At 44.8% G+C, this 26,880-nt stretch overlaps 1 protein-coding gene across 2 annotated transcripts; it reads right to left on the minus strand.

Annotated features, from left to right (window-relative positions):
• Window positions 1-1,055: 1,055 nt before the first annotated feature.
• Window positions 1,056-13,877, minus strand: LOC139656758 (MAGUK p55 subfamily member 3-like). 2 transcript variants are annotated; one of them, XM_071534377.1, is made up of 18 exons: window positions 13,841-13,877; window positions 13,533-13,651; window positions 12,547-12,624; window positions 12,030-12,110; window positions 11,231-11,368; window positions 10,949-11,030; window positions 9,840-9,925; window positions 9,078-9,152; window positions 8,424-8,620; window positions 7,510-7,574; window positions 6,411-6,431; window positions 5,099-5,140; window positions 2,701-2,856; window positions 2,397-2,477; window positions 2,205-2,298; window positions 1,992-2,100; window positions 1,576-1,704; window positions 1,056-1,235 (listed from the first exon to the last, which is right to left on the minus strand). In XM_071534377.1, exons 1-18 carry the CDS (start codon window positions 13,875-13,877, stop codon window positions 1,056-1,058), a joined length of 1,770 nt encoding a protein of 589 aa, XP_071390478.1. The 2 variants fall into 2 exon arrangements, with proteins under 2 accessions (XP_071390478.1, XP_071390477.1); XM_071534376.1 differs by having other exon boundaries at window positions 12,030-12,118; window positions 12,531-12,624; window positions 13,841-13,865.
• Between the last annotated feature and the right edge of the window lie 13,003 nt (window positions 13,878-26,880).

The raw sequence follows: 26,880 nt of genomic DNA on the forward strand, positions 1-26,880 counted from the left end.
AGATGTGGGTTCCTAGGGATCAAAGGTAAACAGGTTGCATTGAAGTGCTACGAGATCTTTCGTTGGCACACAAGGATTAACATTTACAGTATTTACATCTGAGATTAAATAATTGGCTGTCGTGCATTTCCTAAAAACAAACCCACTGAACAAAAAGTTTAGTAGAAAATAAAATTCTATTTCACATTCCATTTCTATATCATTATATTTGATAAAGTGTGTGTCGTTGCTTACTGTCCATGTTTGTGGAGATCATGTGTGTGGTTTATGAAAGAGAACACACCTTAGTTTTGAATGGCATTCACTTAAATTTCGTCCATATTTCGATTATAACGCCCTTTTTTCCTGTTCTGCAGAATGTATCATTGGTTCTTATACTGTACAGTATGCATGGGAAGTAGGAATTAACAGGAAGCACTGTATGGTTGGCGCTGAACTTCAAGTAGAATAAAACCGTGAAACCAGAAACAAGCTACTAATGGTACTCCCAACAGGAGTGACAATAAAGCTGACTGACTGAGCAATCCTCCAGGACTGGGACTCCAGCCCTGACACGCCCTAGTGTTCGATGCAGCTGCACAGAGTGACAGTGGGAGGAATAAATCAGACTTCTGGGCCTACGAAACATCACCTTGTCCTTGCCTTGGAAGTCGATAAATGAATTCTAACCGAACCTGAATTAATATGACATGAGAAAGAAGCAATCGTTTGAGGAGGTGATAGTAAGACTGTGTTTCTTGGGCAGTTAACCAAGAGAGAGCCAAGTAGAGCTGTCGATCTGCTGGAACACCCAAGACACCGAGGTATTCCTCCGGGCTTCGCTGAAATCCTCCTCTCCCCTCTGTGCCTCAGTTTATGGCTGCCTGACTGGCCCTGCGTCCGTCCGGGTGGGGGGAGTTCAGCGGACTCCCCAGGCTGGCCAGCAGGCCTCGGGGGAAGGGGATCAGCTTCACAAGAGAGGACTGGGGAGGGTGCAGGGTTGGGTGGGTGGGGCCGTGAAGCTCCTCTGGAAGTATGGAGGGAAGGGCGGGGGGTGGGGTGGGGGTGGGGGTGGCTTAGGTCCGCACCCAGCTGACAGGCACCCAGAAGGTCTCTCGCTCTAACCGTTCCAGAATACCTCGCAGTTCTGCACAGGCGCTGGCTGAGTCCTCCTTGATCAGGACCCGGTCCACCAGGTGTCCGTACTGCTGATCGATCTGGATGGCTGACTGACGCATCTCCTGAAGGTCTTCATCCTGTTGCAGAGAGAGAGGAGGTTGGGTATGCATTGTATGCATTGTGGGTCTAAGGCTGGTGGTGCCACATAGGTTAGGCCATGTAGAACAGGTAGGCTGTTATGTCTTGCTAAAATCTGCTTTTGTGCTTTTCCTGATGTTCGTCTTTAAGGTCTTAATTCTATTTTATGGTTGACTGTTGATCAGTTAGATCGAGATAGGCTCATTCTCTGTAAAGGCCTTTGAGACATGCATGTGATTAAGGGCTATATAAATAAACAAACTCGAACTTGAACTCGACATAGAGACACACGTGTGCACACATACAGTACACATGCATGAGAGAGTGGATAACACTCACCGTAACACGCCCATGCTCCCCCCCTCCTGGCGAGGTGGCGGCACTGCGGCGGCGTCTGCTCTCGGGAACACGAGGTTTTACAAATATCACGTAGGGCTTGAACTCTGCTGTCCGCAGCCTCCTCAGAGCCTGGGGGTGAAGGAGGATTCGCAGACAATAGAGCAAACGCAGGACACAGTTCAAACAGGGGTCAGAAAGCAGATATGATAGGACAAAGTCAGCACCGATATGTCAGATTCCAACATAGCGAGCAAATCCGATACGACTGCCTGCCCGCGTCCGCTCAAGCACACGGCAAAGTGCTACTGCCTGCAGGAGCCATAAATCATGACGTGTAATGATATTGGATTGTGGTACCTGTGACTTTACACTAAACATGATGCGCTCAGTGGCTGCATGTCGATCATGACCCCTACCTCAGGCTGCACATCCACTAGACACATCTTGTTCTTGGCCTGTACGGAGCGGATAGCCTCTATACTGGTGCCATACTGGTTCTCCTTGTATTCCCCATGCTCTATGAACCTGGGAACATAATACAGAATCACCAACAGGCCGGCCCGCAGTCCAACAGGAAACAAAGCAATTCATGTTTACACAAGAGCAGTATGGTATCTATGGAAACCCACTTGTTGTTCAGAGCATCTGCATCAAATTGCTGTTTGGTGACAAAGTGGTACTCCACGCCTTCCTTCTCATGAGGTTTCTTAGGCCTGGTGGTGTCTGTGGGGAACGCAGCGGGAGTTGATGTGATTACACAGTGTGCTGCGGTGCAGGTCCATTAGTAAGTATGTGTTTATATGTTGGCAACAGTGACTCACGTGGGACAGCCACAGCGTAGCGATGCGGGTTCTCGGCTATCACCTTCTGTTTCAGCTCATTGATGCGTGCTCCAAGAGAACCTTTGGAGTGTGAGAGTGTTGAAGTAGAGAGAGAAAGTGCATCAAAGGAAGAGATAAAGAATGACAGATGTATCATCTTGTTGAAAGAGCTGTCAGTAATTGCAAACAGCCTCTAGTAGAAGTACTTGTAGAAAACGCCATTCATCAGTGTGTTGCAACACACACTATGCCCCACTAGGGGTCAGTATCATCATAGGAGAAAGGTTCAGTATTCAGGTCTTACCAATCAGAACCACCAAGCGGGGCCTCTCATTAGGCCGCTGCTGGTAGCGGGTCACCTCCTCATAGGTCAGGAAATCGGAGTCTCCAGGATCTGAGCCCTCGCCGGAGGATCCTTGTCTGTCCTTACGACTCAACCGGAAACTCCTCCGCAGGCCAGCTGCAGCACGGCCGAGGACGGGAGGGAAGAAGGGAAGACAAACAAAGGGTCAAAGGTCAGATGCTACCGAATATTAAATTGCTTTCATAGGATTACATAACACTTGAGTACACTGCTCTACTCATGCTATGATGTAGATATCGTCTCTTTTTGCAGATAAAAAAGTCATTATTAGATAATAAGTGTTATGTACAAATATTTTATCATGCAATCAAAATACGTCAACACAGAACATTATATAATTTTTCTTTTTCCAAACCCTTTTTCAATCAATTAAAGACCAGCCCGATGATAATCATGCATTAAACTTTTATGAATAGTGTGACCATTACTGCAGGTTTGGGAATAACGCACTCTTATCTCCAGTGTAAATGGACTACCTGATATTGTGAGATATTAGCTGAACTTAAAGCCAATTTAAGGTCATGTGTCAAACAAAGCTTGATCACATGCAGCTGATATCCAACAATGTTTTGGCAGCACCATTCAGTAAACATAGGTGATATTCTCCAGTCCTGAGAATGATGCAGACCCTGCTCTGCTTTAACCAATAGTTGAAAAAGGATAGTTGAAAATTTGGCTTCTGAAGACTATTTTTGCTGTTCAAAACAGATTCCAGTGACCCAAGGTAGACAACATTTGGTACGAACAAGGCATGCTGCTTTGAAAGAGGCTACAGGGCTGAGGCAGGACAGACAGGACAGCCTGGCCTTGGGGAACGCCATGTTAATGGAACAGACTGACTGCAAATCAGGGTCTCCCACGGCCAGGCCTGTCCGTTCCCCCTGCCAGTGGTGTGTACCTGAGAGGGAATAAGCCGGGAACTGTACCTGAATAAAATTCCCAGGAAAACACCTGGCCACAGGAGGGCGCCACTGCTTTACACTTAGGAGAGACTATAACTGGCGTTAGAGCATCACACAACCCAGCCTCACACCTCCACACAGGGTGAACGAGCAGCAAACGTGCCTGGTTGAGTGTGCAATGCGTCCAACGCAGCAGGGCCCTCGTGGGGGGTGGGGGGGGTGGGGTGGGGAAGGGGAAAAGGGGTGCACCGGCCACAGCAGCAAGGGCAGTCAGATGCAGGAGGGAGGGAGGTTTAGGAGGATCCAAACACTGCTTAGTAGGGGGACGAGGAGGGAGGAGGGGGGCAGGGGGATGGAATGGTGGCTGGTGGTTAGGGTTTGAGGGTTTTACAGCTCTATGCAGAGTGCGTCATGCACAGTAAACATGACTGGTTGACTGGAAGTCATAGCGTTAACATGAAGATACACATATGTTCCATACAGTACATTATTAGGCTTTTTTTTTTTTCATGTCACCGCAAGAGGGAGCTGGTAAGCTTTCAGCTGTGTTTAGATCACTCCTCGTGCTCATCGTCATTCCAGCGGTTGGCAGGATGTGGGGAAGGGGAGCGAGTCGGGGTCATGTCGGGGTGAGGAGGGCTGAGGGGAGGGGGGGTCAGTGGAAGGTTAGAAGGGGGTTGAGGATAAAGGGGTGACGTATGCCTTCCACTGCAATTTGGATTGAGTAGATCAGCCTGTTATGGCAACGAAATATGACTAATTCCAATGCAATAACAAGCACTGACATTTGTTTCTTTCTGTGGTAAAATTCCCTTATGATTATTTGCCTATAGATTGTTTACATCTTACAGAATCATTACGAATTATGAGTTACACTCTAAAAAACAAGCAAACCAGGTAGGTCTAAATTTGGTGTTTTGTTGGCTTGAGATTTATATTTCGTAATATCTGGCACTCTCACGCATCCTTGAACTGTCTGTGAACACTAATTATGCAGTGGAGTCTCTGGTGAGGCGGATCTGTTACTGGCACTGGCAGAAGTGAGAGACCGTACTTCCTACACATTTCTCCCTCCATTACTCTCCTTTTTTTTGTCTGGTACGAACAACATGGTGGGCAATGTGCAATCAGTCTTCTCCACATCTGCGTGTGCGTCTTTTACGTTCCCTCGCCTAGAATAAAACGTGGATTCTGGGTCCGTCCTTTCTGATTAACCGTCCCCTCCTCCGGCGCTGGGCTTTGACCCCATCTCTTGACCCCTCGACACCTTCGCCCCTCATCTCATCCCTCGCCCCCGGCCCCCGGCCAGCTCAACCCTTAAGGCAGCCATTTGTACCCCCAGCCCAAAGCGACCAGTGAACCAGCGCACAGCCAGGCTGCAGCAGGCAAAGAGCAGAAAGGGAGAAGGAGGTGGAGAAAGATGTGCACGCTCTCACCTATGTACTGTCCATTGAAATAGCCCTCACAGTCACAGTCCTCTGTAGGGAGGCAAGCAGGGAAAAGAGGGGGTGAGCACAGGGTAAGAGACCTGGAAGAGTTAAGGAACAGGGGGTGGGAGTCAAGAGTTACAGAGGGGAGGGCCATGGGCACCGGAGCGGGGCAGGCGGGGCGAACAGGCAGCAGGCAGGCAGACAGCGGGCAGAGGGGGGAGGAAGAGGGGGGCAGCCAGGGGTTGATGGAGGAACACAGCTGGAGGCCACAGCCACTGCAGAAGCCATGAGGAAGAGATCTGACATCACAGATACAGAGCTTTCTGCTTTGTGGAGGAGAGAAGAGAAGAGAAGAGAAGAGAAGAGGAGAGAAGAGGAGAGCAGAGAAGAGAAGAGAAGAGAAGAGAAGAGAAGAGAAGAGAAGAGAAGAGAAGAGAAGAGAAGAGAAGAGAAGAGGAGAGGAGAGGAGAGGAGAGGAGAGGAGAGGAGAGGAGAGGAGAGGAGCCAGCTGTGACCCGGGTCTCTCTGACCCACTCAGACATGTAAACAAGCCTGGCCTCCCCAAAGATGCACAAAGTCCAGCTGAGGTACAATGCAGTAACTGCCCCACATTTAGAAACCTACAAAAATCAGCAAATCCAAAACAATGAACGAAAATATGTCCTTTTTTCACTTGTCTATCTCTGAGGTCTGTGCTTTCACTCACATATTGTATGATGATCCGTGCAGTTAGACCAAGGATGAGTGAAAAAAAAAAAAAGTATGACACAAAGATACTATAGCACAGAAAAAGAGAGCAGCTGAAACTGCGGCAGAGAGAGAGACAGAACAAAAGAAAATAGGAACTAAGGATGACGCAAAAAAAAAGGATGGGCTACTGCTATCTTTAAAAACCCCTGCTTGGCTGGACAAGAGTCTCCAGGGATGCTGCTCTGCCTGCGTATCGCCTGGCACAACACACACACACACACACACACACACACATACACACACACAGACACACCTACACATACACACAAGCACAAGCTATGCAAAAAATCTTTATTCTGGTCTGGTATACTAACAGCAGGAGGGGAGGAATTAAGCTGGAAGCAGTAGAAATCCCAAGAGCACACCCCTCTAGCACACATGCAGGCTTTACACACACACACACACACACACACACACACACACACACACACACACACACACACACACACACACACACACTGAGGCTTAGAGTTCCCTTGAACATTTTTCCATTGTGTGTGTGTGTGTGTGTGTGTGTGTGTGTGTGTACTGAGGATGAATCACGTCTATGGCCTCCATATGTACCCACCTTTATCACATCCTTGGTCATCTGATATATAGTATGCAACAAAAAGAAAAGGAAAAAGAAGAAGAGGAGAGTGTAAAACATGTTATTAGGTAAAAGGTATTAGGATTAGTTAAGAGCAATATAGCAACAGTGTGTAACTCTAGCCAATCTCATTGTAGTCTGACAGAATGAGAACTGGAAATGAACAGGAGAGAGAGGATTGATAGATTATAAACACAAAGAGACTGCCTCTTTCTGAAGTCAGCTGAGACTTCTTCACTCGTCAGAATGACATCACTGACGGGATGCAGGGGGACCCACACTGACAGGACCCCCTGCCAGGACCGGGGGACTTAATCAGAAGAGATGGAGGAGGAGGAGGAGACAGAGAAGCCCCCTGCAGGCTCGCCGCTGTAGGGCGTTGCAGGGCCTGCTGCCATATTGCTAAACCCTTGTTGTCTCCCCCCCCCCCGTGGCTCAGGACTAATCGGATCGCTTGCAGCTTATGCGCCACGAAGAGCCACCGCTCACATTACCTGCTCACCTGGCTCCTCCCATGCACACAGCGCCTCTATAGCATCGCCGTGAGAAAGTGAGAGACGCGACGCAACGTTAAGCCATTGTTCTCTCAATGGGCGCTGGTTCGTGTGCTGTCTGGCTCCACTTAAGCTGAATTCACAGCCTGCATGCTCACTGGCCAGATGGACGAAACATGAAAGAGATTAATTCATATCTGTGATCCCTCCCTCCCTGTCTGCGCCCCTCCATCTCTCTCTCTCTCTCTCCCTCTCCTGCTCTCTTTCTCTCATCCCTTTTAAAAACATGTCTGCACGACAGCACGCATGGAATGGACAATGAATACTAATGCCTCTGAGAATGCCAATTAGCAGCAAAAAAAAAAAAAAAGGTCAATAAATGTCAATGAAAACACAGCTATATCCATGCAGTGGGGAAATTATTCTCCTCCAATGACAGTGACTGAGTTTATCTCTAGTGAAAGGCGAGCGCTACATCAAAAAGTGACAGAGAATGGTGATAGCGAACCATTATAATACAAGGCTGAAATAATGCTGAAGATGGAGTGGGAGCCTGGGAAAGTGAAGCAGAGAGGGGAACTTACAGACAGGCTTTTTAGGGGATTTTGGATTCGGGAGTGTGCCCATTTTTATCCTGTAGGCCAGCCGTCTGGAAGAATGTACAGCAGAAGAAGAAGAAGAAGAAGAAGAGAGCCAAAGATAGAGGCAGAAACAAGAGAGCCATCAGGTCAGAAATACATTGTGAGAGAGAGACAGAGAGAGGGAAGGAGGGAATGTCAAGGAGGGTGAATAAAAGATTTAAACATGAAAGACACAGAAAAGGACATACAACGCTCTGACCCATGGCTGCTATGCGATATCTGTCAAGGCGCTTTATTGTTTGTTTCATCTTGGATCTTCCTTTTGTTCAGTCATGCTGATGCATTCAAAAGTGTTTTTTTTTTTCATCCATCCAGAGGCCTCTTTGTTATATTTTTGTGTGTGCAGCCTGAACCTTTCAACTGAACTGAGTTATTTTTATCGTAAGCACCCATTTATACCTACAAAGCCTGGACACAAACCTTATTTTGGTGCTTCAGAGCTTTGTCATTCCTCTCACTTCTTTCTCTGTGTTTCAGCCGCAGTTATTAATCCAACAGAGGCTACAGTGTTTGGCATGGATCCCCCAGCCTGCTGAGATCATCTTACTGAGGGATTATGACACTTACAGATTCAGCGTGTGCCTATTCAAGGCTGTGTTTAGATTTATATTGCCGCACTGCTACGATACTCCATCTAATCATAGTTGACCCCTCAAAGTGGAACACATGAATATGGATTTAACAGATTACAGAGTGGCAAATGCTGGATAAAATAGATATCGGCACTGTGTGGATGAACCGTTCAGTCCTGGCTCCCATTTGTTTACACAGCATATCCGCTATTTTACATGGAATACCACAGGTTGTTCGCTTTAATCCTTCTTCTGCTGCAATAATGCATGCATGGCTGCTCTCACCTCTCCTGGAAGTGTTTGGAGGGGATGAGCCCGGCCCGCAGGTTGCTGTCACCCACCCGCTTGGCCTGCCACCACGTGGGGTCGTCCTGGGTCACCACCTGCAGGATGTCTCCCCGTTTGAAGGGAAGTCCCGCCTCTTGGCAGGGTGTGGCCTTGTCCTCCAAGGGGATGTAGTCAAATAAGGCCCTCATGTACACCTGGAACCACACATACAGGCTGCTGAGTCAAACTACCACAGAGAGGGATGGAGCATGTCACAGTAAAGGGGAAAACTGTGGTGAGAATGATGGAGAATAAAGGATTATGTTGTCCTAAAAAAAACTATTTCTTACATCTGTAAGTTTGTTTTGTAAATGAAAGTGGACAAAGCTGTCCATCTGCTAAGTTTCCCCAAGGCCAAATAAATCTACTAAAATGCCTTTGTTGCATACATGAACTTTGCACATGGTGATAGTCAGAAAATTAACCATCAGTCACCCATTAGTCGACTTCTTTAAGAGAAAAATTCATGTGGGATGACACTGATGCACAGAAAAACAGCACTAACACCTGCTATAACTGAAATGTACAGTCAGAATACTCATTATTCCCCCTCCATGTTACAACAGCTGTGGTTGTACTGAGCGTGCTCAGACCCTCATTCTTCCATCTCACCTTGCTCTCCTTTAGTCGGTCCTCCTCTTTAATTGCAGGGATTATCTTGAGAGTGATGGAGCCCTGGGACTGGGACTAGATCACAAATAGACAAAGGAAGTAGGGGAGAGGAGTCGCAAATAGGCAAGAGAGAGTTTTGTGACTTCAGACTAAAGACAAACACTAAAAAGTTTCTATTCACTTAGCTTAAAGGTACACTGAGATGGATTATAAACTCCTTACAAATTAAATGAGGTGAACAATGGATAGAACATATCAGGTCAGGATTAAATTATATCATTGTCCAAAAGGATACCTAACTGTGAAAATGATCACTCCATTTATCATTTATAGTATTTTCAGTGTTCTTGTAGGCTGTAACATTAGAACTAGGGATGTAGTGGAGGGTAAACCCACCTAAACTCAGTTTACCTAATCTTTTTAGACTGACATTAATATTTCTGGGATAAATTCACAGTATACATCATAATGTGTAGTATGAAACTGATGTATGCTATATGAGGGGTCTTGCGGGGCAAAAAACATACATTTGCTTTTCTAAAAATATAACAGATTTTTGGTCATATTGGTTTAGTTGTCTTATGGTGATCAAAGACCCATCTTTTTATTTATCACTACATCATTGATTATAATGCTATCTTGAAAAATCAACTATTGCAGTTGAATACATTTTTGACATTTTAGACTTTTATATTGCCCTAGCCATGCCAATATGCCTTTAAACCTCCACATTAAAAACTAGAGCGGTTCTGTCTGTCTTACCAGCAGCTGGCTGATCTCATCGGGCCTCTTGTGGATGATGGAGACGCCGTTGACCTCCCTGAGTTCATCTCCTACATGGACCAAACCTGGCAGGAGGAGGAGAGATACTATGAAGACAGACAGTAAGTGTGTAGAGACATCAGTGACAGAGGCTTCACACAGCTCTATGGGTGTTTGGTATCTATCAGTTGCATATTGTTGTCAGGAACACATAGCGGCAGCCGCTATCCCCAGCTGTGATCTATTTAACTGCAGTCACAACAATGAAACCGTAGGCGGAGAGGAGAGATCGATACGCTTTTCCCTGAGGAGAGAGAGGTATGAGAGCATGATATGCACACACACTACTCCATGCGTTCATACACACATACAAGACGCATTTACCAGGAACACACAGATTGAGGCTAATTGTGAAATCTATATGCAGGCTGAGAAAGTCCCATTCTCCACGTTCGACCAAGGCTTATCCCATCTATTTCACTTGACACAGCAACAGAGGAAGTCATAAATGATTCATGGCTACGGACACTGATTGGTTTACTTTCCCAGCATGCACGTTTCCAATGCCAAACAACACACACACAGCCCCCCCCCCCCCCCCCCCACTGCATGTGGCTGGTATTTCCATGGTAACATCCATGGACTGATCTTTGCTGAGTCTATATGATGTGTGATTGACTCTCTGGGGACTGAGCCTGCCTTGCAGAGTGGTTTGGGGGTTTGGGGTTCAAAGACAAATGACAAATCCACCACAATCCCTCTCATTTCTTCTCTTCCTGCTGCTTGGCTGCTGCTGTTGCTGTTGCAATCCATCTCTCTCTCACAGTCGCTTTCATCTCACTGTCATTAATGGATCAGGGTTTGCTTTGTTTTCCCAGACATATGTCCATATTTTTTTGGTAAAATCTATACCCTTGTTTTCATTTGAATTCACATTGTAAGATACTGTGGTAAAAATCATTTGCATCTTGAAATTAAATCTTAAATCTTAAATCTTGAAGTAAATTGCTGAACACAGGTATATAGGCAGACCAGCAATGTAGACAGGCAGACATACAGGTTTATATAGGAGGCCTAGTGTGACAGACAGAGTCAAAACAGTGATTTACCACTTCGGTCGGCTGCACCTCCCCTCATGATGCGAGCCACGATCACCGCCCCACTGGCTTCATCGCGTCTGATAGTGGCCCCCTGCAGCACAGAGAGTGATAGGAGATTATATAGTTTTTATAATCACGAACCAAAGAGAACAGAGGCCTCAGTCCCTTTATATTCCAAATCCCTCCCTCATCCCATCTCATCTTTCCTGCAGGCTCTTCTGTTTTCCCTCCCTAATGCCACTTAAAATCTCTCCATCCTCCGTCTCCCTCCTCCTCTCTGTCACGACTCACCAGAGGCTCCTTGTTCTTCACCAGCCTGACAATCTTCACCGACTCCTCCTCCAGCTCGTCCTCAAAGTCGTCCGGCAGCGGCGGCAGCACGGGGTCAAAGTTCTTCTGGGCCACAGTGTCGTGCACCGAGAGAACGGCCTGATGGGAAAGAAAACGGACGCACTGAGATCATAATGCGTTCAGTCGTCGGGGGGAAACAAACAGAGTAGCCTGATGTCTGCCAGAATCTGTATGTAGCAGCATCAGTAATGATTTTACGGTCTGATGTCAACTGAGGTCTGGTAGAGAAAATGGCTGCATGCATGTATGCCAGTGTTAAACGCTCTACATGTGTATTTCTTAGTAAAAATTTGGGTTCAAATGTGCTCCTCTATGGGTTAAGAAAATTCTACCACCTTCAGACTTATGAAACCCTTTTAAAATCCATTGGATAAACAAAAAATGCATGAAAACAAGGCTATTTTTCTTAGTTCCCAAAAAGTTGTTGTTTTGGAGACATGAAAGAAAGAAGATACATGAAAAACACAAGCCTCTCGTCCCTAAATACACCGAGTTCAGACCCTCCTCCTTGTTGACCCATTTGTGAAGAACAGTATGGTTTCTCAGGTAGCTGCATGTCTGGGTCAGATCCTCTTTTCAGATCATCTTACAGTTTGCAGTTTTGTTAGTGTGGAAGCAGTGTAAGCATGATGGAAACAAACTTCTTTTAAATAAGTTCAAGGAGTCCAATTTGTGTCCTATAATTCTAATTCTAATTCTTCAGGATTTTGTTTTTTAACTGAGCTGAAAGAGTGTTTACCTTGAGATGTGGTGATGTCAGCAGATGTAGGAGCTCCTTCTCCTCTGTGCTCATTGGTCCACTCTGCAGTTCCTCTGCCACCTGCCAATCACAGCGCAAACATGAACTGAACCGTGACCTGCAGTGAACCTGTATATGTGCGTAACCGTAATGCATACTGCAGTTTACTGTATAACAGCTGCAGACAGATACACACACACACACACACACACACACACACACAGGAAAATAAGTAGAGAGTATAGCCAAGGTCAGCATTTTCCCCCCCACTAACTGGTGTGAGTGAGAGAGGGAGAAGCAGGATATGGAGTTTCATTAGATGAGCAATGGGATGATTCAGCATTTTGAGAACATTAAAATTCACTCTTGATACCTGCATTGCTTCTCTCTCTGAGCTAACTCATTGTGACTGACTGCTGTGCCTAACCGGAAAAGTAATTTAGGGTGTGTGTGTGTGTGTGTGTGTGTATGTGTGTGTGTGTGTGTGTGTGTGTGTGTGTGTGTGTGTTGAACTTACATCCTCAGCAAGAGAAGAGGCACTGTGGAGGACAGGTGTTGGGCTCTGTCTCTCATACTGTCTCAGCTTCTCATGGATCTGCAACAAAAAAAAGCATCCGTTTATTTTAGGAAGGGGAATACATCAGTTTTTTTGGAGATTGTCCTGTTGGTCGACTTGTTAAGTCATGAGAACATAGACACCAAAATCATTCATGTGTCCCCAGTAGATTGATCATTGCGGTGCTCCATGCTAACACTTTAGCATACACGGTGTTGAGTGATAGCAGGTGATTAGCATTATCTCAAAAGTGAGAAAATAAGAAGTTGTAGCAGCTCTAAAATTAAATGCCAAGTCTAGCAGTTTTGCATGGGAGATTGGTAAAATATACACAAACAACGATATAAAAATAACCCACTGTTTTGAGCTGCAGGGAGTACTTTCCCTGTTTCCATGATAAGTGAAGGTGATGGGTGATGGGAGACTGTGTGCAGCTAAAAATGACTGCATGGTAGATGAATACATGGTTGCTCACCTGAAATAGCTCCAAAAATAAACCTGGGTACATGAGCTATATTGAATTTCATTTTTAAACTTGATGAATATACAGGCCATATAATGATTAAAAAAAGAAAACTAACAACCTTATCACTAAAAGGTCAGTCTCCTTACTTTGGATAATGCTTGTCACCTACTATCACTCAACATACTGTATGCCACAGTGTTAGCATGGAGCACTGGAACAAGAAATATTGGAGGCACATGGGTGATTTTGGTGTCTATGTTCTCATCACTTAACGGGAAAGTTGTCCAACGGGCCAATCTCCCAAAAACTTGGTGTATTCCTTTAAGACTCACACAGCTAGTGTGATCATAGTCAAATCCACTTTTCCTCCTTCAAACAAAGAAACACTTTTGCGGCCATATTAAAAAGTCGCATACATAGATCTAAGTATTGCATATATGACACATTGGTTTGCAAAAACCCACGTGGCCCTGGATCCCACCTTCATGAGGTATCCCAAGCTCCTCTCGCTGAAGACATCTTTGAGGAACACCATGTCCTCTTTGTGATTGGCATCGGGACGCAACTGGGACGTCAGCAGGGCCAGAGTTTCATGGAGCCCTACAGAGGAGAGGAGGGGAGAGGAGAGGAGAGGAGAGGAGGAGGATGGAGGGGAACATAAACAGGGAGAGCATGTACATTTTCATGAACAGATGGAGCACAGCTAGCTTCAAGCAGTATGTATGTGTTGGGGAAGCTATACTGTGTGTAATGTGTAAATCGAAGCATCTGCGCATTAATTCATCTCACCCGCTCCTGCTGTGAGGACCGGCATGGCTTCTTTCATGGGTCAGTGAGGAGGGGAAGCCTGGGAGAGAGAGAGAGAGAGAGAGAGAGAGAGAGAGAGAGAGAGAGAGAGAGAGAGAGAGAGAGAGAGAGAGAGAGAGAGAGAGATGATGAGGGTTTCACTGGGAGGACAGGGATTAAAGATTTAGACTGTGAAAACATAGAGCGGGGAACCAAGAGTGATGCTGTATTTTTGGGTTTGAATGTGTGTGTAGGACCAATGTAAAAGCATCCAGAGAGCAAAGTGCACTAATTGTTCCTGTATATCATCTCCCTCTAGGCTATAGTCTATAAATCTAAACTGCATTTTACATTTTCTTTGGTGCAGTTACTTCACCTGTGTATGCATGTGTGTGTGTGTGTATGTGTGCGTACGTGTGTCTTTGCATTATACAGTTGTATTAGTAAGATAAACACTCAGTGCCGGTACTATTAATCACATTGACTTGCACCCTGCCCTCTCTGCTCTGTATTTGTGGCATGATGTAAACAAAGCCGTATGAAATACAACAGCATTATGTCTCTTATCTCGCTAACTAATGGAAAGGCTAAGTGAACACAGATAGGGAGGAAAGGAGGCCTTCTTTAAGATGAAACTGGGGTTTCCAGATGACTGACAACCCATTTATTTGCCATTATGTGTGTTGTGTGCCAAATCTTTCCTTTCCACTCCGCCCCGTAACTCATAATATCAATAAATCCAGATGCAAAACATTGACTTCCTCTTTCTGCTGGGGAGGAGTGATGACTCAGTCTATTGAGCGAGTGGCTGTGGTAAAGAAATTTGTGCATTTCCCCCATTCAAGAAATCATAAATATGCTCTTATATACTTCCTGTACCGAATTAATTGACAGAGCTACAGTCCAGCAAACAATGCACAGCATCAATATCTATATGGCCATATATACGGTCAGATTCCCATCAGTGCATCAGCATGACCCCCCCCCCCCCCACCACCACCTTCTCTTCCCGGCTGAGGTAACTCGGGGATACAGCAGGCAGGAGTAATGGACAGACTGCAGCCTTATCCCAGCCCTCACCGATCAATACCCCTGTCACTCCACTTTACACCCTCCATCCCTCCTCCCATGGGGGGGGGGGGAGTACCTGTGGCGTTTACACCAGAAACACGAGTTGATGACGTAACCCACCAAGACTACAGTACAGTATGTCATGTCACACTATGAACAGAGGACAGAGCAGCAGTATGGAGCCTTTTGAAACCAACAAGTAACTGCAGTGCAGTATTTAAAGCTGCAATACACAACATGATGTAGAGACAGTCAGGCATGTGGCAATTGACAATGTAATAGCTGCAATAGCTGGGTCAAAAATAAAACCTTCAAACTATTGTGATCAGTAAATAACTTTTGTTTTACTGTTACTGTACATTAAGATGTTTCATTACATTTCCGACTCATTTAGAGCGGCATTTCATTACATTTTTGACAACTTATTATAGTATCTGGCAGAACTGTATTTTTTATGTTCTCTAAGATCAACCTCAACCACAACAACAACAACAAGCAGTGCTGTGAGTAAAGCGTTGGAGGACGGAATGAGGACAGAGGAGAGGAGACATGAATGAAGCGGCGCTGTCTGAATCCTCAACTCCTCAGTTTGTCACTTCTGCCAGGCTGGGAGAACTCACATCATGAAACACAGCTGCCACAGCAAAACAATGAAGCAAAACAGAACTGAACTCATGTTGTACAGGGCAAGGTCAGCACTATTCACTGATCAATTCTGACTGATCATCTGGGTCCTAAAGCATAATTTAGGGCCCAGATGTTAGTACCCATTTGGTACTAACTTGAATTATAGCAGAGAAGTATTACAGAATTATAGTTTTCACTTGCAGTTACACAAAATCAAAACATTTTTTTTTTAGCCTGTTCATGAGCCAACCTATGTTGACTGAAATATCACTATAATATTTTTATAATATTCCTATAGGGAGTGAGTTTAAAGTGACCTTATCAAAAGTGATGGTCTTTATTATCTCCTATGGTTTCACTAAAATAATACCATAACATTTCTATCGGGACTTGCTATGATATTTGTAGCATCCTTCTAAAATGTATGGATTATTATAGTTCTTTTTCGTAACGGTTACATACTTGGCTGTTTCCACTGTTAAAAGACTGTAAAATAGCAAGACTTTTGTCATCTTTCAGGCTTAATGAGAAGCTGGAAGTGTGTTAGCTATAACCCAGAAGTATCTATACTGTATTTGGCCTTAACAACATCTCTCGAGATAGATAGTGTTAGACAGAGACACCATCATTATAGGTACAATGCCTCTTCGCAGGAGCCATAGACTGATAAGCTAAGGTATATATTCTCTCCTCCTCACCCAAAGTATTTTTCCAACCTATCCATGCGTGTGCTGTGAAGGTACATAATCAGAATAAGATTAACTTCAGCAGAGGCAGCAATGAGCTCATGAATAATGAACAGAGAGAATATTACAGAGTGAGAGAGACGGAGGGATGGAGAGGAGAGGAGCGACAGGAGCAGGGGGAGGGAGGCAGCACAAGAGACAGTCTCTTTATTCTCAAGTGTGGCAGCAGGGATTTTCTTCCTAACTCAACTATATATAACTCAGAAAGGGGGGTAAAAAGTCGACATCAAGGCTATGCTTCTGTGGGAATGATGGAGTAGCTGTCTCACACTCTCACCAAAACACTACACTGAAAGCATACCTGATAGAGGATGTATACCAGTAAGATTCATTTCACTAGTGGAATTTATGTCACCAACAATCATCATGGCAGTGAAACCCTTTAATTTTTTTCTCCCATCTCCTTCCTCCCATCTCTTGAAAGGCAGAAGTAGTAGATGGGGTGAATAAATGCTGGATGAAAATTTAATGTCTCCCTCTGTGATGTGCAAAGAATAGAGTTATATTAAAGACATGGTGCGACTGGTTAGGTTTCAGCACAGTAGCAGTACAGTGATACAGGGTTGTTATAGTTTGGGATTTTTTTTGTCTTTGTCTTTTTTTTTAATCTCAATTTCAGTTTAGTTTTAATTAGTTTTCAGAGTGTGTTTGAAAGTTTTAGTTTAGTTTTTATTTTTACAAATATTTTAACAAATGTAGTTTTATGTAGTTTCAGTTTCTGTGTGTGTGTGTGTGTGTGTGTGCGCGTGTGTGTGTGTGGCAGACAGGTGACAGGCACCATATTGCTTGACCAGCCAATCACAGTGGGCGACACGACTGGAGAGTCTCACTGGGCAAAATGGTGAAAGAAGATGTCATCATCATCATCATCATCATCAGCATCGTCATCCTTCTTGGTATCTCTCACTACTCCATCATTAGCCCCTTTGTTATTGTAACCACTGATGCTGTCAAAATCAGCACAAAGAAAACAAAAGCCATTTAAGCAGAAAAAATAAGTTCAGCTATGTAAGATTAATTAGCTGAAAACTGCAGCTAATTGATGCTTTGCTGAATAATTAAACTGATGATGGACGTGTCTGGAAATTGCAGCTTTTAAACAATCAAAGGAGCGTGGTGCATAACACAGTCTCCCTCTGCAACAGTTCAGTAACAGTCCTGGGAGGATGACATCATCCGCGGAGCTGCTTTCACAGCCGAGTGGTGAGGTCATCAGAGAGAGGCATCATGGGAGCACCTCCAAGTAGCAGCACCCATGGGGGTTAGAGGATCATGGGAAGGAGGGGGACGGAGTGAGGCAAGAGTGAGTGGGAGAATGACTAGGAGACAAAACTGTGTGATGTAACTGTGGGATACTAAGATCAGAGGCTGTTTTTGATGTTTTCACCGCATAACTACACTATGTCGTACCCACACTGGAGCACTACGGTATGTTTATATGTTTATATGTATAGTAGTCAAGCATATTTTGTTGTGGTCAGTGTGCGCTTGTAGGGATGACACACACACCTGCTCCATATTCTAATGGTAAACTGATACTGTACCATAGCCATAACAGGCCCGGTATGCGTACGCCATTGAACCTCTCACAGTATGCATCATGGTCTGTGTGCTTCTTTCCAGTGAGTGTACCTATTCATTTTAATATCTACTAAAGTGCTACATGTTGTGTATCTGTCTTATTGTTGTCCTGTGGTTGTGATTTCAATATTTGCTTTTAATTTTAGGAAGTCATCTGGCCAGAGACTACTAGATAAACTAATAAAATATTTCATTCACCACATTCTCTTTTTCCTGACCTCTGGCTTTACGACGAAACATTGCAGAAACCGACACTAGTTCATTCTCATTATAGTGTGCAAAACAGGCCTTGAAAGAGCTAGATTTTCGTTCTACAAACCTGCACCAGATTCCATGCTGCCTCACATCCAGCATCGCCACAAAAACACAACTAATCATCAAATCACCCAACGTCACCGATCCAGAAATAGACTCAGACATCACACTTAGCGTTTCGACTCCAGCGAAAATGACGTTTTTCGGTTGAAATCTAGTTAAGGGCTTAGCTGCGGATCATACAAACACGATGGAGCCCCTGTGAGGTCACGCAAAAGCCTCAGGAGTCAGCTGATCAGATAACAGCCTCCGCCGCCGAGCATCCATCCAGACGCATTAGTTAAAATGCAGATCGCTGTCACTGTGGCGGCTCAGCCATCAGCACCGCCATCCATCACCACATTACTGTGACCATTTGTTGAACAGGAGATTGAACCTGAAGATAACGAGCAAATGGACACACAGTCTTATTCATGGACATGTGCATGCACTCATTCATAAACAAATGCTTACATTTTGGGCGCAAATGTGCACACACTGCTGCACTCAAAAAGGACAGGAGATGGCCAGGGGCATAACTGCACACACACACACACACACACACACACACACACACACACACATACACACAGACATCCTGGCTCTGTTCCCTTCCCACTACATCCTTCTCTCTCTTTCTTTCCTTTTGCCCCTTTGTTTCTCTCATCTATCCACATTCCTTCACTCCGTCCCTGCTTCACCCTCCTGTCTCTCTCTCTCTCACACACACACACACACACACACACACACACACACACACACACACACACACAGGCCCATGACTCCCTTGCTCTCTGTCCTGACGTCAGTAGGTTCAGCAGAACATAACTGAACACGGTCCAGTGGATATGGCCGGAGACAGCGGGCCCTCACAGCTATCAACACACACTGCCAAGAGTTTCATAAGGCCTCCCGGACTCACCAAGACTGCAGTCATATGAGCTCCTTAGGGTGCTACAGAGCGGCTACCGTATGCCGCCGCTGAGCCGGGATTGATAAACCCCGGCTGTGAGAGTTTTCCTCTCTCCTCAAGGAATGCCGTTGTTTTTTTTGGTCTGTGCTGCTGTTGTCGTTTTGTTGTCTGCACTGGGACAGGACACGCTTAGTATTTTTTGTATGCTCAGACACAAAAAGGGGCACACACACACACACACACACACACACACACACACACACACACACACACACACACACACACACACACGTGCACACACAGAGACATAAACACAGACACAGACAGCATTGAGTGTATTAGTCTCTTGAGATTTATCATCTGGAAGCCCTAGCAGAAGCCAAGGTCATTCTTAAAGGCCTCCTTTCCACTCTCACTGTGTTTCCATTAGGTATGAAGGCAAGACATACTGCTGTGGAACTGCTTACACCATTGTTTATCCAGTGCGAAAATATGTATAAAGATGTTACAACACAAAATGTGCTATTTGGAATGGTTATAATGATGCCAGTGTGGGTATAGAGATCATTCGAAACACCCCCTTGAATATAACAGCTCTTTATGAAAATGCATTGTCTACTATGCTGTGAAAACGCCTTGGCAGCCAGAAGCCAAACAACAAATGTCTGGTCAAGCTGTTCTGAGCAGGTTGTCTTTTAGAGGGTTGCATCGTTCACTTTGCCAGATGACGAGGGTCGACCCTGCTCCTGTCCCACTTTCATCGCCGTACACTCTCATTCTGAGCTGCGTGCTTTAACAATATGCTGGTAGATATCATTTCTGAATCAGGCACCAAATGGTGGAAGTGATGAATTTGAACCAAATGTTAACCAGAGAGGACCGACGCCAAGACCAGAAGGGGAGTATGAGTATTTAGCACTGCAGCTTCATTCTCTACAACAGCAGAGTGAGTGTGTGTGTGTGGGGGCATGAACATTTTGTGCATGTGCGTTCTGCATGTGCAACACAGACAAACACAACACACATGTGGCTGGGATATCTATGGAAATATCTATATGAAGCTTTTATGATACTTATGACACACACACAAACACACACACACACAGCTGAGAGTGAATGTGTCTGCGTGAATGGCCTTGGTCAGTACTTAGTGAAGCATCTTGGCTTGACTCCTCACCTGCTCTAGGATGAACATGGCACACACACAGCTAATCCACTGCCCTGACAGTAATGGGAGGCAAAGCTAAGCATGTTTGGCCAGCGTCCAACATGCCTTTCACACGCACACACACACACACACACACACACACACACGCAGTGCAAGAGAGACAGATTACCCCAACCTCTCTCTTTTCGCTATAATTTCCGTCAGCCGAGCCAAGGATGACGGCAAAACACCAAAAGCTACACCTCGTCGTAGGGGAATCTCAGATGTGACATGAACACACACACACTCCCACACTGGACACACACACACACACAGACACACATACAGACACACACAGATGCCCCCACAAAGCCGCACATCATCAGCATCTCATCTCATAAGGAAGGAGAGGGTGTGGTCAGATGCAAACTTATCGTATATCAATTCCAACATGGAGGAAAACCCCCGGTGTTGACAGCTGACACGCTCCCCGCGCAGTGCCACTCAAATAGCAGCACCCCCCCCCCCCTCCTCCCCACTGCCTCCTCACCGCCACACAGCACACAGAAAAGCACAGCCAGCCAATTCAGATGTCTGTTGTCCCCCTCTGTGTTTCTGTTTTCCCCTCCTCTCTCTCCCTCTCTCTGTCTATCCTCACTTCCTCGTGTCTGTGGAGCAGAATGCTGCCTCTCCCTCCGTCCCTCCCTCCCTCCCTCCTTCCCTTTCCTCCATCTCTCTGCATCACTCTGCAGTGCTACGGCGCTGTACTCTCCCCACATACAGCATGTCGTCAGCTGGCAGACAGAGGGAGAAAAAAAAACAACAACACAACACACACCAGATAGCAGAGCATCCCCCCTCATCCTGCTGGAAATAAGAGAGGCGTTAGGCCGACAAAACGGGGACAGAAATGTACAGGATAGCATTTGCCTTCTTACCTTCTCTCTCTGTCTCTCCTCCTCTCTCTCTCTCTCTCTCTCTCTCTCTCTCTCTCCCTCTCAGTGTGTGTGTGTTTGTGTGTGTGTGTGTCCCTCCTGACTGCAGCCACACTGTTTCTTTCGCTCTGATTCTTCCTCCTCCTCCTTCCTCCTTCCTCCTCCTCCTCCGGCTGCTGCTCTCACAAACCTGCTGCTACTGTGTGTCCGCCTCTTCCCCTCTCTCTCTCTCTCTCTCTCTCTCTCTCTCTCTCGCTCTCTCTCTCTCTGCCTCTCTCAGCCCCTCCCCGTACCCCCGTCCCCCCTCCCTCCCTCCCTTTACATCTCTCATGCTCTCTCTCTCTCTATCCACAACATCAGTGGGTGAAGACCGCAGCTGAAAGCTGAGATCTTGTATTGCTCTCCATGTACATAATAATGCAGATATGATCACGGCTGTTTGAATCGCTGTATGAATAGCTGTTTGAGCCTTTTGCCCCCTTTATTCTCCTATCTTGGTTTGATTCCCCCCTCTGGCCTGTAAGGTGGCTAAAAGCATCTGATAGGCTGAGTTTGATAGAGGAAAGAGAGAGAGAGAGAGAGAGAGAGAGAGAGAGAGAGAGATCCCCTCCCACTCCCCCTCCTCCCTCCTCCCTCCTCCCTGAGTTAGACAGTTGTGGCAGCCTATCCAGCTACGTAGCGGCTGCTCGCTCTTTGTCTGCCTGCATGTAGCTCACACAGAGGACACACAGCATCTGAATGAAGCCCCCCCCCTTCATTCACATGGTAATTGGGGTGCTGCCAGTTTGTGTCCCTTGACACAAAGGCAAACTGGCAGCACCCCCCCCCTCCTTGGGTCCTGGGGGTATGAAGAAGTGATCCGCACAGACAAACACGCCCCCGTACACACAGACGCCCGCCTCGAGTTTTCATTCAATTAAAGCGAATTAAAAGAGAAGTCGCATATGTTGCTAATTTGTGTTGCACAGTACTGATGTGTGTGACACAAGCAAGTGTTGAATAAAAGGTAAAAGAAGAAAGGCAGAAGAAATGTCCCAAGCTGGTCTGGTGATGATCAGGTGGTTGACTGGCTTTGTGGACACTGTCACAGGATTATACAGTATATCTTAGGGAGGTGGACCTGTGACTAATACTGTGTATACTATTATTAGCAGTTATTATCTGGGTGTAAAGGTTGGAGCAAACTTCCGGATGAACATCCTCAAACAAAAAACATTAAATGAACTGTCCGAAATCATTGAGACAACACGCTCATGATTCGTTACAGTGTTTACTTTCACAGAGACACCAACAGGTACAAAAAATGAACAACAGGGGTTATTCAAAAAATTGCGACAATAACAGTAAGTTACAACAATACGTTTTTTCTACATTTTGAGTATCGCAATGCTTCACACACACCGTACACACCTTCACCACTCAAAATGATTAAACTTCAAACCAAACCATATTTTGTTATAAATTGTTACAACAATTTTTGCATGAATTCAATTATTGCATCACGCTTTTACAAAAGTTTGGCCTCAAACCTCAAGTATGAAACAACCTCAGAAAAAACACAATAGAGTCTATCCACCTTTTATGGTTGACATAAATAATTAGAGTATGATATAAATTCATAGTATATGTGGTAGTAAGGAGTATCAAAGATAGCATGTATTAAGGAAAAAAACAGAAATTATTGCTTTTTTATAAAAAATATAATTTAATAGAATTGATTTTTAATTATACTGATGGTTGGTTGACTAATGATGACCACCAACTGGCGCTCTGACAGTTTATCTATCTTCTTATTTGCCACTACATCACATAATGCCATACATTGTATCATTGCAAGTTAGATTTCACATCTCTTTAGATTGTTGCATCATGTGAGCATATGCACACGTACTCATACAAACACACACATAAACACACACATGCACGCATGCGCACACACATACACCAACCACCATTTCCAGTCATGATCTGTTACGTGTGGGTGACAGTGAAGTGACAGCGGTGATCTCTGCATAGTCAGCAGGGCAGAGGGGGTGTGGGGGTGTGTCCTACACTCCAAACACTCCCATTAATTATAGCAGAGGTCGTTATGGGTCTTTGGCCAAATTGATTCAGAGGCATCTGCTAACCTCCTCCCTCCTCTGGGGAGCGGCGATGGCTGGCCTGATGTACACATTTCGGGGCGGGGCAGGAGGTCCAGGATGTCTCTTGACCCCACAAATAGGTCACAAACTGGGTCTGCATGTGCTCCGACTGCTCCGCAGGGACCGCAAGGCCAGAGCTGCAATCAGATAATAGGGCACACACTGTAGAGTCTGTGGAAATGCTTTGCGTCAGTATACTGTGGTGTATAGAGCTGATATACTGTGCATGCTATATCACAGAGTACTAACACTGCGTATAACAATACACTATTTGTATAGCATTTTTCAAAACAAATGTTGTAAAGTGCTTTACAGCTTGAAAAAGGCAAAATGTCATTAAGTGCAAAATACAATACAATAAGGAAACCAAGCATTTTTACTCACTATGGAAACTACAGTAGTTGAGGTCAAGACTTCCTCATTAACGTCCATTCCCTCTCTTGCATCTCTCTTTTCATTCCCCTGTATGCTGTATAACAAAGCAGAATAATAACTGAGTTTAATAACTTTGTGCTAAACAGTATTGCAATACTCAAACTGTAGATAAAATGTTATATTGCGTAAATATCTCAGTTTTTCTTTTTTGCACACACATATCGAGCATCACAATTTCTTGACATTCATCTGTGTGTGCAACTATTGTACCTGTTGGTGTCTCTTTAAAAGTGGACAGCTGAAATCAGATCATACATATTAGTACATACACATTCAATACATTCTGTGGAAGTGCTTTGAGTCATTATTCTGTGATGTGCTATAGATATACTATCACAGAATAAGGAAACCAAGCATTTTACTCACTATGGAAACTACAGTACATGTCAGACATGGCCAAACTTTTTCTCATGGTGGGCCAAGTGCCAAAACAAAGCATGGATGGTGGGCCCAAAATGCCTGTGCTATTACATATTGATTATTTATAGAACTGATAAATGGATAACCTTAGAGCTGATAGCCTCAAGATATTTTCTCTGGTGGCAGGGAGGCCTGGTGGTTAGACAGACCGTCCCTTCATGGGTGAAGGTCACAGGTTTGACCACAGCAGCAGCCACTGCGACCATCACCAGTCATGTGACCTGACTCTGTGTCCTTGAGCAAGACACTGAACCCCTACCTGCTCACTAACTGTATCTGTAAGTCTGTAAGTAAAGTGGTATGGCCCAAGTGTCAGCTTGGGCCATACCACTTTATTGACAAAATATTGAATTTCATATCAACCATTGCAAGCTAAAAATATTTTGACATGGGTCCCACTTTAGACACCTTTGCTATAAACTCTATATTACATGATATCAGCTGTCCTCACATATGGCTTAAATGCTGAGATTCAGTGTCTTTTGCAGATCTACTCTGCACAATAACAGCAGACAGTAGATCCAGTGTGATAAGTATATATATATATAGTATATATCACTTTATTCCACAAATGCAGTAGAAGAGGTGTCTGTGACACATAGTAGCCTAAAAAAAGGCCCCTAAAGTGAGCATGACTCAGTTTCTCACCAAAGCCCCCACCCACCAAGAACTGCGTGACTTACCAGTTCAGACAAGGTAAACAAAAACAGGCAGATAAATAGATAAATGAGAGCAGACAAGACTGACTGCAGACAGAGTTTGCTTGGGATCAGCAGCTTTACCATACACACACAACAGGCACAGCTACAAATCCACAAACGCTTTCCTTTGTAGAGAAATTGGTAGTAGTTTTCTTTTCTTTTATTGTATATACGCTATATATACAGTGTGGGTAGATTCTACTTCATCTATTTGTGAGACACTGATTTAATTTGTGGTGAGTCATTGTCACCTGATGTGGTATTTACTCTCTGGGGTGAACTTGGGCTGTACTTGATCTTCAAAATTGAGGAGGATTAATGGAGGGAGCTCAAGGTATCAGCGCTCTCTCTCCGAGGCTCTGCTGAAGCACCTGATATTAACTGCAATCATATTTACTGTTCTCCCTTTCATCAGATTGCTGCTGTTTGTCTAGGAACCGGAAGGCTTAATGCCCTTTCAGACTAATGCCCGCTCGGCGCCGGGTCTTTCTCACCGTTCTCCCAGCCTCCAACAGTCATCAATATGATTGTCTGTCTGGCTCTGCACTGCATTAGCTGCTGGCACTCAGCCTCCAAGGCCTCCAGCTCCACTCTCCTCTACTGCCTCAGATAACAAGGAGGAGGGGGGGGGGGGGGGGGGGATAACAAATCAGGTTGTAGCCAATCAGATTAGTAGGTCACTTTGACAGAGTGCAGTTATGGATAGGAAAAGAGTGTGAATCCATTAGTTCCTTTTTTTTTTTTTTACCATTCAAGGTAAAGCCACCAATACACTACCAGTCAAAAGTTTGGACACACTTGACTGAATGTACAATGTTTTGCATTATCTTAAAGCCATTTTGATCTAAAGACTTATGCTTAAATGCTTGAAATGTGTTTCTTTGACAAATATAAATAGTGAAGTTGATGCCTCTGTATGAATTTCTTTCCAAAGCCTTTGCCTTTCCACCAAGGCAAAGGGCGGCTACTTTAAAGAACCTAAAATATAAGATAGTTTTGATTTGTTTAACACTTTTTTGTTCGCTGCATAATTCCATTTGTGTTATTTCATAGTTTCGATGTCTTTACTATTATTCTAAAATGTGGGAAAATAGTCAAATTAAAGAAAAATGTGGTGTGTCCAAACTTTTGACTGTAGTTCCTGCCTTACATCATTTTAATTGCAATATTTACCACTTTAATAGAAATGTCATTGAAATGGCAGGCATTCCCACCAAGTGGAAAGTGATTTTTAGTTGATAGATAAAAGGCAAGAGGAGCCTAAGGATATGAAGAGTGAGATAGATGCTGAGTGGCTGAATGAAGGATGAAAAGACGATTAGATGGAGGGGAGAGGTGTCATTGTGATGTAGTGGTAAATAAAAAGGTGGGCATATGAACTCCAGTCAGTGTTCATCAAAAGGCAAAAATTCAATTATACTTTCAGAAAAACATTCATGAATTTACCTCATTCAGATTTATGTCAGTCTTAAAAGGAGCACAAACTGTTTTCTGTGAATCAAAAGGGTGTGTGAGCTGAGTTCAGGTGGCTTCACCCTCCACTACACCCCTGATTTATAATTATATCAAGGAGGTGTTAGGCTGAGGAGGACCGTGGGGTTTCTCTGGCAGCTGTCAGCCGGGGGAGCCAAGGTTGCTGGGAAATGTTTCATAGGTTTATATACTCCACTGGCTTCTGCAGGGCCACATTTGCGAAAGTGAATTACAGCCTTCTGTGTGACAAAACAGAGACAGAAGAAGGGGAAGAAGGGAGGGAGGGAGAGAAAATTGAGCAGAGGAAAGGGATGGAGAATTGGAGGACAAGAATAACAGAGGGGGGGAATTCTAGTCTTTCGCTGCTATAAAGTAGTAGAGCAGGTGGCTTCAGCTTCCTTTGTGGGCCTTTTGGCAGGAATTTATTAGATTGTTTTGTTGGCAATCATGCATTGTAAACTTGAGTGTTTGCAAACTATCGTCTCCATCTGCTGCAGTCAAGAAATCTCCCTGCTGGTTGTGGTGTCCCAGCACTCCCCACATCTATAATATTCCT

The sequence above is a fragment of the Centroberyx affinis genome, unplaced genomic scaffold (genome assembly GCF_046629955.1).
Source record: "Centroberyx affinis isolate AG114_WGS23_722 - 3 ecotype Tasmania unplaced genomic scaffold, CSIRO-AGI_Caff_v1 ptg002531l_1, whole genome shotgun sequence".
NCBI classification, from domain to species: Eukaryota; Metazoa; Chordata; class Actinopteri; order Beryciformes; family Berycidae; genus Centroberyx; species Centroberyx affinis.

Bases quoted from the DNA above. Each gene is read 5' to 3' on its own strand.
- LOC139656758 (XM_071534376.1), bottom strand. From the start codon at position 13,865: ATGCCGGTCCTCACAGCAGGAGCGG. The intron at 7,575-8,423 runs GTGAGAGCAGCC...ACATTCTTCCAG, and splicing joins TCCAAACACTTCCAGGAGAG to ACGGCTGGCCTACAGGATAA. The intron at 2,101-2,204 runs GTGGGTTTCCAT...TTATGTTCCCAG, and splicing joins GCAGATGCTCTGAACAACAA to GTTCATAGAGCATGGGGAAT.